The sequence below is a fragment of the Mus pahari genome, chromosome 7 (assembly GCF_900095145.1).
Source record: "Mus pahari chromosome 7, PAHARI_EIJ_v1.1, whole genome shotgun sequence".
In the NCBI taxonomy this organism is placed as follows: domain Eukaryota; kingdom Metazoa; phylum Chordata; class Mammalia; order Rodentia; family Muridae; genus Mus; species Mus pahari.
In genome coordinates, this window is record NC_034596.1 from 98391315 (window position 1) to 98402177 (window position 10863).

The 10863-nt window shown below is 47.0% G+C and overlaps 1 protein-coding gene across 1 annotated transcript; it reads left to right on the top strand.

The window, feature by feature from the left end:
• Nucleotides 1-818: 818 nt before the first annotated feature.
• LOC110324265 (serine protease inhibitor A3M) lies at nt 819-8595 on the top strand. The gene is made up of 5 exons (XM_029541025.1): nt 819-923; nt 2718-3464; nt 5366-5639; nt 6556-6706; nt 7683-8595. Exons 2-5 carry the CDS (start codon nt 2735-2737, stop codon nt 7881-7883), a joined length of 1356 nt encoding a protein of 451 aa, XP_029396885.1. The 5' UTR covers nt 819-923; nt 2718-2734; the 3' UTR covers nt 7884-8595.
• The last annotated feature ends 2268 nt before the right edge of the window (nt 8596-10863 follow it).

Below are 10863 nucleotides of genomic sequence, written 5' to 3' on the forward strand. Positions count from 1 at the left end.
CTTGAAATGAGGGATGGTGGTACTTCTAGAAGTTCTTTTATTGTACAAGTTCTTTATACCTACCGTGGGTGTTTTGTTTTTACCATATGAAGTTGGGAATTGCTCTTTCAAGGCCTGTAAAGAATTGTGTTGGAATTTATTGGGAATTTTGATGGGAATTTCATTGCTTTCACTGCTTTGGTAAAAATGTCCATTTTTTATTAGGTTAATCCTACTAATCTATGAGCATGGATATCTTGCCATACTCTAATATCTTCCTCAATTTCTTTCCTCAGAGAGTTGAAATTCTTGTCCTGCATGATGTTCCCCTTGCTTGGTTAGAATTAAACCAAGATATTTTATATTATTTGTAGCTATTGGGAAGGATGTTGTTTCTCTAAGTTCTCTCTTAGCCCACTTAATATTAGTATAAAGGAGGGCTACTATTTTTTTAGTTAGTTAGTTGTTAGTTAGTTAGTTAGTTAGTTAGTTAGTTAGTTAGTTAGTTAGTGTTCAGTGTTCATTTTTAAATGACTTAGATTATCAAGCTGCAGTCCTCCCTGGTGAAAAGTAGGGTAGAGATCATGCACACTGGTTTTGCTTGTGACTTCTCCCCTTTTCCACATCGACTTTGAAGCATTTGATAAACAGAAGACATACCCAAGAGATCCGATGGGCTTCTGTAGAGAAGAGGTGGGAATTGACCCATCAGGAGGCAGTTCTGATAGAGACTACAAATCCATGTTACCAGAAATCTGACGAATTGTAAACCGACCACAGAGCACAGCTTGTCCATGCCAGCATTTCCTAAGAGGAGGGAGGAGCCCTTGGTGGGGATTAATAGGCATCACTGTTCACTGGGGAGATGCCAGGCAAGCCGACAACCCTAAACGTATGAGTCAGCTATCACCGAGGCTGTTAGCTGGCTGGTATCAGCTCTGCAGGTAATGCCGGGGATTCTTTGACTTCACAGATAGAAAAGGCACTGTCCCAGGATTGTGTGGTACTAGCTATGGACTACAATATATGTTTGTGGGGCTGGGGCAAGAGCTTTGACTAAGACACTGGCTTACAATCAGGGAACATTTCTGGGGTTCACAGAATCTTCTCTCTGGTCTGTTTCTCTTGCCAATGAAAGATGCAGATGCTGTGGTCTCTGCTCATGAACAGAAAATGGAGGCTGCTCCTCTGACTCCACAGGGATGATGTTTTGAGAACTTGCATAGCATGTTGCTGTCATAGCTAGGGTGAGACAGGACTGTTGCACAGTAACTCTGGATGATGTGACAGGTCTGTCTTGCTCACATCACAAAGAAGGTGCCTGGAGGAGGGGAGAGGCACCCTACTTCCTTCTTAGATCCAAGATCCTCTGGCCAAGCAGAGGGTTTCAGCCACATCATAAGGGAAGCAACGAAGGCAAAGTCACTGAGCCACATCTCTTGCTGTACAAATTAAGCAACCTCTTTTCTCTCAAAATAATTTTGGCACAAAATATTATTTAGTGCTTTCTCCAGCTACCTGTGTGCTCTTCTAGTCTTCTTTCCCAGCCTTCTTACCTTCACTTCATCCTGCTTTCTCTCCCTCTCCCTCCTCCTATGCCTCGCTTCCCTCTTCCTACTTCCTTACCCATCTTTTTCCCATTTCTCTCTCCTTCCTTTCTCCACACTTCTACTTTCCCAGTTCTCCTCTCTCCTTTCTCCTCTACCCATCCTCCTCTCTCCTTTTTCCTCCCTCCTCTCTCATCTCTCCTCTCCCCTCTCCCTTTTCTCCTCTCTCCACTCCTTCCTCTGTCTCCCATTCCTTTACCATCCACCTTCAACTTTACACCTGAAAAATGATCAGAGGCTAAAGATAGATAGCCATGATTGCAAGCTTTCAACTATAGTCCATTATGATGCCTGTGGGTAATATATAACTGGGTAATATATACAGGATATGGACCCCTAGACATTCCAGACAACCATTTCCAATGCAAGCCAGCCATTTACCAATAACGTGACCTGGACCCCTCACCAAGCTGTACAGAGAGATCCACCCATTTGCTTGCTATCACACAGCCAACAAGAAATCTGGTGCAGATTTCAGAGACTGATACAGCTGTTTCTTCTTCCCACCAGAAGGCCTTCCAAGCCTCCTGAGGTACAAAGCATCGGGCTGTTCCCTGGCAGGGCTGAGACAACTTTCCCTTGTGTGTCCTTCCACTGCCGGTTCCCATGGGTTCAGGATTTCTGCACTGTGACAGATATTTCTCCCACTGCCTTTCAACTAACCCTCCCAACACCTAGCTTTACACACCAAATGAACTCAGGGGCCTTAAGATTTCACAAACTTGTCATCAAAGGGCTAAAATAGGACCTGTGATAAAAACTGCTCCAAGGTTCCAGAGTTCAGCCTAAGGAAGGGGCAGCTGAAGGTGGCACAAGAGCAAAGTACAAATAGGGCTCACACCCATTCCCTGCTCCTATTCTGGTTTGTCTTGTGACCCTAACATGTCCCTTCAAATCTCTGGATCTTGGGTCTCTACTATGAAAATTGGCCTCTGCAACAGCACTTCTTCTATGGTAATAGGGGGCTCATGACAGACTACTGAATCTGAGAGGCCAGATCACCTCCTGTGGGTAATCAAAGAGGCAGGAAGAGCAGCAGAGCAGGGCACAATGCCAGCCAGGGTGGGAAAACTAGGAGATGGTCAGAGCACAGGCTGGTCCTCCCAGACTCAAAGGATGTTTTCCCTTCAGCCTGAAGAGCAGAGAAGATGGCCTTCATTGCAGCTCTGGGGCTCTTGATGGCTGGGATCTGCCCTGCTGTCCTCTGCTTCCCAAATGGCACATTGGGAATGGGCACTGCAGTGCAAGAAGACCATGACATTAGAACACAACTGGACCGTCTCACATTGGCCTCCGTCGACACTTCAGATGACACATGGGAAATAGACATTCTATTCCATGAAGATGAAGAAAGTGGGATACCAGATGACAGTCTCACATTGGCCTCCATCAACACTGACTTTGCCTTCAGCCTCTACAAGAAGCTGGCTTTGAAGAATTCAGATAAAAATATTTTCTTCTCCCCACTTAGCATCTCAGCTGGCTTGGCCGTCGTGTCCCTGGGAGCAAAGGGCAAGACCCTGGAAGAGATTCTAGAAGGTCTCAAGTTCAATCTCACAGAGACCTCTGAAGCAGACATCCACCAGGGCTTTGGGCACATCATACAGAGGCTCAGCCAGCCAGGAGACCAGGTATTGATCAGTACAGGCAATGCCCTGTTTGTTGAAAAGCACCTGCACATCCTGACAGAGTTCAAGGAGAAGGCAAGGGCTCTGTACCAGGCTGAGGCCTTCACAGCTGACTTCCAGCAGCCTCATGAGGCCAAAAAGCTCATCAATGACTATGTGAGCAATCAGACCCAGGGGATGATCAAGGAACTGATGTCAGAACTGGATGAGAGGACATTGATGGTGCTGGTGAATTACATCTACTTTAAAGGTGAGAGAGGTCACTGCTCAGGAGTGGAGGGAGAAGATCTGGGCTGGGTACCTGTGCTATAAGATGTCCACTGTAAAGGAGATGCCCAAAGCCTTGGGCATGTGGGTGCCTAGCTTCTTATCACTCACCAGTCTCCTCTTCTGAGCTGTTTCTGGGCAATAGTTATGCTCCTGGTATAAGCTCAAGAGAAGTCCTGAGCTCTCAGTCTACAAGGGCTGCTTATTGACTATGAGTTAACCTCACTTACAAGCAGAATGTTGTACTTCACATGTCCAGTTATACCTGCTGGACAGAAGCTATGGCTTCTCCCTGCAGAGACAGATTCCCACTGCAGGATTCCCACTGCAAGCATTTCTAATATGTTACTATAGCAGATGTCCATACCTGCTGGACAGCCTCTGTCACTAGGAGGGTCCAGGTGGGCTGGGGACTTCTTGATCATAGGGAGCTCAGAGATAGTAATTGGGACATGGAAGGTAGCATAGCCACAGCTAGTGGAGAGCCCTGTCGGCAGGCTTGGTCCAGTACTTCTCCTCTGAGCTTTTTCTGTAATGAAATGTTGCTGTGCATGGAGACGCAAGGACTCGGTGAGAGCCGTTAGAGATGGGGAAGTGTCAGCCAGGCAGTGTTCTATGTTTAGAGAGAGAAGTACTGCTTTTCTGTAATGAACTGGTCCTGGGCATGGAGAGGCAGGGACTGGGTAAGCCCCATTAGAGATGGGGAAGTGTCAGCCAGGCAAAGTTCTGTGTTCAGAGTCTGACTGCTTTGTGGAAGTTTGCTTTTGTAAAATAACTAACCATTTAGCTGACACATCCTTGGTTCAAGAAGTCTGATGAGACTTGGGTACAGGATAGCTGGAGACTCAGCTGGAGATGTTATAGGTAACAGTACTGGGGGGAAATCCAGAGATCCCACACTCACCACATCCGCCCTCATAGAGACAAGGAGCAAAGTGACAGCCCTGAAATTGGTGCCTGACAGAAGTCATGATGTAACCAGACCTGGATTGGATCTGGAGCTAATTAAAGTTAGTCCAGGGTAAAGGTAGGGCGCCTCTGAGCTATAGGCAGAAAACAAAGATGACAATGGAGAGAAAAATTGGACAGGACGTCAGAGGACAGGAGGACAGAGGACAGAAGACAGGATAGCCCCAGAACTGCTGAGGGCAGGGGATGGTGGAAGCAGAGTGACAATCTGAAGGGTTAGACTGCAGGACATGGTTCTGTCAACTCTCTCCAGACCCAAGCTCAAGTGCTGTTTGCTGTGAGATGAGATGTATGTCTAGGCTGCAAGATGCCAAGAGCAAGTCATTGTTTCACTATCAAGGCCCATAGTGCACATTGGTAGTGGGGACAGAAACTAGAATTCTGGGATAAGCCTGAGCTGGTATTTGTGATTTGTGGAGACTATCATGGCCCATGTGTGAGATGACCTATGTGAGCTATCATTACCCATGTTTTAGCCCACAATCTATGGATTATGGACTGCTCGTGATGTGGGAGAACTCGGTCTGTGCTGTTCTGTTTCCCCTGAAACCTGTCCCACAAAACTGGTTCTCCTGAGGAAGATGAGAGCCTCAACTCTCCCCTGTCGCCAGTCTTACCACTTTCACTCTTATCTCTCTTACACACTCCACCCCAGATCACTGACTGTGTCAGGAGCTCAAGTAGCCAGACACTGGTTTGAAGTTCCCTTTCTAAACCAAGCCTGGAGACAATGCCCACAGCTAGCAGCTTGATCAACTACCAAGCTTTATCAAATTCATCACATGCTACATGAAGGGACACCCTGAGTGACTGAAGATGATGGATTGCTGTCATAACTCAAAAGCTGAGCATAAATGGGGAGGAGGAGAAGTGTTTGTCTTGTGTTTAAAACATGATTATTTGCTTCATCTTTAGGCAAATGGAAGATATCCTTTGATCCCCAGGACACATTTGAGTCTGAGTTCTACTTGGATGAGAAGAGATCTGTGAAGGTGCCGATGATGAAAATGAAGTTCCTGACCACACGCTACTTCCGGGATAAGAAGCTGTCCTGCTCTGTGGTGGAGCTGAAGTACACAGGAAATGCCAGTGCCCTGTTCATCCTCCCTGACCAGGGTGGGATGCAGCAGGTGGAAGCCAGCTTACAACCAGAGACCCTGAGGAAGTGGTGGAAATCCTTGAAGTTCAGGTGCGTGTCCACAGGACCCCAAACTGGCTGAGACACCTGTCCTGCTATTGCCTAGTGGCCAGTGTCCCTGTACCTCAGGGTCTCACTAGCATCCTTTGTAATGGTGGACAATCCCCAGAGGAGAGATGGAGTTTAGTTAAATTTCCTCTCTTGTTTATGTATTTTGGTCCCTGAGTTGCTGTCCATTTTGTTGTTCACAAAATGGGATCAGCTAGAACAAGGACCTGAGGTTTCCTCCCTCTAACAGGCTGTAAGTTACACGGAATCTAGAATGAGTTGGAAGGCAGAGAGAATTATGAATGACAGGAGATGAGCTCTGAGAATCAGCTCTGCCCTGTGGAGCCATCTCAATAGTCATCCTTCACCATACACAGAATAAGACTTGAAGTCCTACTATGTGCCATCTGATGTAGCTCTGAATGTATATCAGAGGCACAGTGTACCCTTTGGGCTTCTCTTGTAATTGAGGAAGATAGACCGTAGGAATGAAAATAAAATTAACCATCATTTAGTAGGTTAAAATGTGAGATGGGGGGAAGTTAAGAAAGGGAGTATCCAAGGATTAGGAAATCCTTGGAATCTGATACAGTGTGCAATTTTAAATAGAAGGCACATTAGAAGATGTTTTAGGGTTGCCACACCAGGGGAGAATTGCATTTGTAGATCTAGGAAGAAAGCATTCAAGGTCAAGGAACAGCTAGAACCAAGTCAGGTTGTCTGTCCACTGTAAACACTCTCAGGCCCTGGTGGAAAATTAATGCATTAGGGAGAGCAAAGTCAAGTCGTCTAGGCATGGGTGGGAAGAGGACTTCTCTCTAGGGAGAGGGCTGTCTGTGGTGAGGAGACCTAGCAACATGGTCGATTGAGGGGGGTCACAGAGTCCAGGGACTCTTACCTTGCTGTTTTTTATCCTCAGGAAAATAGGTGAGCTCTACCTGCCCAAGTTCTCCATCTCTTCTGACTACAGCCTGAAGGACATCCTTCCAGAGCTGGGGATTAAGACAATCTTCTCCAACCAAGCTGACCTGTCTGGGATCACAGGAACCAAGGACCTGATACTGTCTCAGGTAAGACAAGAAGCACAGGGTGCTTCACCTTGGGTCCTGAATGTGGATGGTGAGGGGCATGTGGGATGTGGGGGTGGTACATGTGTGAGAACTCCTACATTTCTGAGGATCCTTAACAAATGTCCATTCTCTACCCCTGTACATAAGCTCACCCAGGAGCCCATTATGGGGAAGGACCTAGAGTTGCTTCATAGAAACATGGATACCAACATGTGCTGCACTGTAGGGACACACACAGTATACTACAGGGGCACCTACAATATACTGCCAGGGCACCCATAATACCCTGCAGGACCTCCCACAATACACTGTAGGGCTACCCACAGTACATTACAGGCCAAATCACTTCTCCCTTTAGCTTCTTCTCTGCAGCCCAGAGACAGTACTTCTTGACCAGCACACAGGATATTAACAGTAAACGTAATAACAAGGAATCTATGGAAGTTCTTAGGAAACCCCCAAGAACAGGAAAGAAGGTGCCTTAGACCCCCATACCACATTCCAAAGTGCACAGCCTGGCAGTGGCCAATGTTCTCTCCAGTGCCCACTCAGAGCCCTGGGCTCAGATCTGACCCAGAAAGACATGGCATTCTGGGAATGTGAAGCCAGGGGTTGCACATTGCTGTTGCATATCCCAAGGAGGCTGGAGCCGGAGGGATAGGGAGACCTGCACTGGCTGCCAGCACCCTGGCCGTTCCCTCTGATGAAGTTGGGAGGCTGCCTGTGAGGAAACTCCTGCCATTGCCTGCTCCTGTCCTCCTGTTGTAGTGATTTGAGGACAGCACAGATTCAGACACTGAGCTGACCCAGGGTCTGCCTCATCTCACACCCTGAGCAGAGACTTGGAAATGTAGGGTTAGAGCCCAGGGAGGAAACAAGGAAATTCCCCAGCAGATGAGGCCAGCACTCACTGCTTGCTCCAGACCCCTCTCCTGCCCCTTGGTCTCCACTGAGTGATGTGTCTCTCTCCCCACAGGTGGTGCACAAGGCTGTGCTGGATGTGGCTGAGACAGGCACAGAGGCAGCTGCTGCCACAGGGTTCATTTTTGGCTTTCGTACTAAAAGAATACAACCAATAACTCTGCGTTTCAACAGGCCATTCCTGATGGTTATCTCTCACACAGGTGTTCAGTCTACCCTCTTTATGGCCAAAGTCATTAACCCCAAGAGGACTTAAAGCTCCCCAAGTTCTCATGATTCTGCCCAGGACCCTGGGATGTAGTCCACATGTGGATCTCTGTATACATCCTGGTATTCATGCTCTGATTGGCTGTTGCAAAGTTGACTTAGACAGTGACATTGACTATTTCTGTGGCTCCCACATGCTCAGGAGCCTTTGGACTGTCAGTGTCAGGCTCTCGGGCCTCTTGGGAGCATCTGTGCATGTTTCTAAACCTGGAGTCTGTCTTTATTCTTCTTCCCAGGTGACTCTTCTTTACATATCCTTATCCCAAACCTAGGCATTGGCAAATACACAGAGTTACAGTATAGGCTCTGAGCACATCTGCCTTCAGCTTGTACAGTCTTGATGGGACAATGCTGGCCTCTGGGCCAACCCATGAGAATCAGGCCCAGGAATGAGAGGGGAATTTGCTGCACTGAATGTCATTCCAGCATCTGAGAAGTCCTGGTGCCATGCTCTTAGGTTATACTTTCCCTTTGCAGGCTTTGTCACTCTGTGCCCCTTTCAGGATCCCCTGACCCTGCCTACATCTGGCACAGTTGGAGCCAAAACTCCTGCAGCTGCATGGGGCTGGGGGTCAGACCAGCTTCTCTCCCCCTGGCACTCCTACTCAGCCTCTCTCTAATTTCCCAGCTGACCAACCTCACACAAAAGATGAACACCACCAACCAAAATAGCAAAGGATCAATAAACATATACCTGCACAGAAAGTGCCCAGGCATTGTTCTCTCAGCTCCCATTGGAAGGAGTTTCCTCCAGTAACAACATAGTAGTAGAGATTGTCACTCATTCTATGACAACTGCGATGGCTCTCTGACCTACATACTATTAACAGTCCCTTCTATGGAAGAGGAAACTGAGTCACAGGGAAACTTAGTTGTGTCCCTGTGACCACACAAGTAGACATTATGGCTGGTGGGATGCTCTTCCGAGTGTCCTGATGTCAGAGGAACAGCCTCCCCCAAGTTGTAACTCTGCTCATGAGGTATTACTATGGTTGCCAGATGGATGATAAAACAGGGCTCTGATACTTCCCAGAGAAGAACCAGATGGTCCATGGATCAGGTGACATCTCTGCTGAGATGGATTCGAGGGGGATGAGAAGGTGCTCAGATAACCAGAGAGAATATTTTGGGCAGGGCAAAGAACAATGGAGCCATTTCTGAGGCTCTGAGAAGAGGTGAATTTCTGGGACAATGGGGTGGATTGATGGTGGAGCAGAAGAGGTAGGAGTGGCCACAGAGTGACAAAGAACCTGGCTCCTTGAGGATTCTGGAATAATCAAAGCCATGGATAGTTATGGAGGGGTTAGACCAAGTTTCTCATTTGGGAAAGGTACTCTATGAGGTTACAATTCCTCTAGAGAACTGAGTTGTGAGAGGTGAAGACTACCGTTGTGGGCAGTCTCCAGGAATATCGGGCCAGCTGGAGAAGAGAGTGGATGATTCATCTCTAGGGATGAGCTGGCTTGCTGTCTCCATGGAGGAGGAGATGAAGTCAAGGTGCATTTGGGTTGGGGCACCTGCTGTTCATGGAGAATCCTTTGAGCCTGGAAACACAGTCAGTACTGTACATGGGCAAGGACAGCTATACATTCAGATTGAGATTTGCTTGAGTCTTAAGGCTCCTGAGAACATTCATTGAGCAGTGGATATGAGGTCATCAGAGAATTGGAGCCTGATGGACCACACTCAGAACCCACCCCACCACAGCGAGCAATCAGGTATGCTTCTCTAATGGCCATGAGATGAGAGAAGAAGACTCAGCTATTGAAACAATCAAATGTCCCAACAGTCTTCCCAATGTGTCTGTTAGGCATCACCCTGAGACTGGGACACCATGTGTACTCCATGTGTGCTAACAAGCCCTAGATGTATCCCTCCATCCTTCCTGGATGCAGCCTGGGTATCTAAGGAGCCTGGTGCTAAATGGATCTTCTTCATTTGGTGAGCTGGTTCTGGAACTTGTGGCCAAATCTGAGTTCATCTCTTTTGCAGTCTAGAACCTAGATATCAGAATTTACTTCTCCCCATTCCTTTGGCATTGAGGGTTTCTCCTCTCTTGGCCATCAATTACCTTGTTGATGAACTCTCTAAATGGAGAGACCCAATGTGCAATCAAAGTAACAGTCTGTGGTGGGGGAGGATAGATCCTAAAAACCATTGCATTTTCATGAGAACTTCTTGCATGGTTCAGTGGTTTCCAGATGCTGAAAATGTCCATTTTATACTACTTTAACATTAGTAATGGCTGTTGGAAGAGTGGGATGGCAGTCTCAAAAAGAAAAATCCATGCATCTTGTCCTTTCTTTTTTGCTTCTGCCACATGGCCCACCAGTTCAAATAATAGTGTGACACATAGTCATTTTGTGATTTTGCCCAAATGAACTAACAGAGGTAATTCCCAAGTTCTCATGTCTACACACCAGAGAATACCAATGATTGCCACAGACTAGTCCCAGTCAGCCTCTCTCAATACGTGGGAAATTAGGGTTCCAGACAGGTGGGCATGGAGTTGGCAACGAAAAGGGTAACAAACAGACATGGACACAAGGAGTGTGTATCTGAATGTATTTTCTCAAAGCAAGCACCAGTCTTATAATACAGAAGAAAAACAAGAAAGCTAAGCGAATACATCCATCAAGGTACACTGGTTCTTAACACAAAACAAAGAAAATGCATACATAAAAAGATGGCAGGAGCCAGGCCATGTTTACAACTGAGAATAGGAACAACCCTAATTAAGATCAGCTAAACACAGGAGCCAGGTGAATGCTCTGCTGCAATGCTAGTCTACTGTTAAACCCACCACCAGGGGTCCTTTAGTAAATACCTGATTATGCTATTCCTCTGGGCCTAGTGAAAAACCTGCACCAGGGGAATTCTGTTCTACTAACTTTTCATGAATAATACTACAACCCACCTATTTCCTAGGCCATTGTGTATTCCTGTGTATGGGTGTGACTCTGCTGTTG

Bases quoted from the DNA above. Each gene is read 5' to 3' on its own strand.
- LOC110324265 (XM_029541025.1), top strand. From the start codon at position 2,735: ATGGCCTTCATTGCAGCTCTGGGGCTCTTGATGGCTGGGATCTGCCCT. The intron at 3,465-5,365 runs GTGAGAGAGGTC...CTTCATCTTTAG, and splicing joins GAATTACATCTACTTTAAAG to GCAAATGGAAGATATCCTTT. The intron at 5,640-6,555 runs GTGCGTGTCCAC...TTTTATCCTCAG, and splicing joins TGGAAATCCTTGAAGTTCAG to GAAAATAGGTGAGCTCTACC.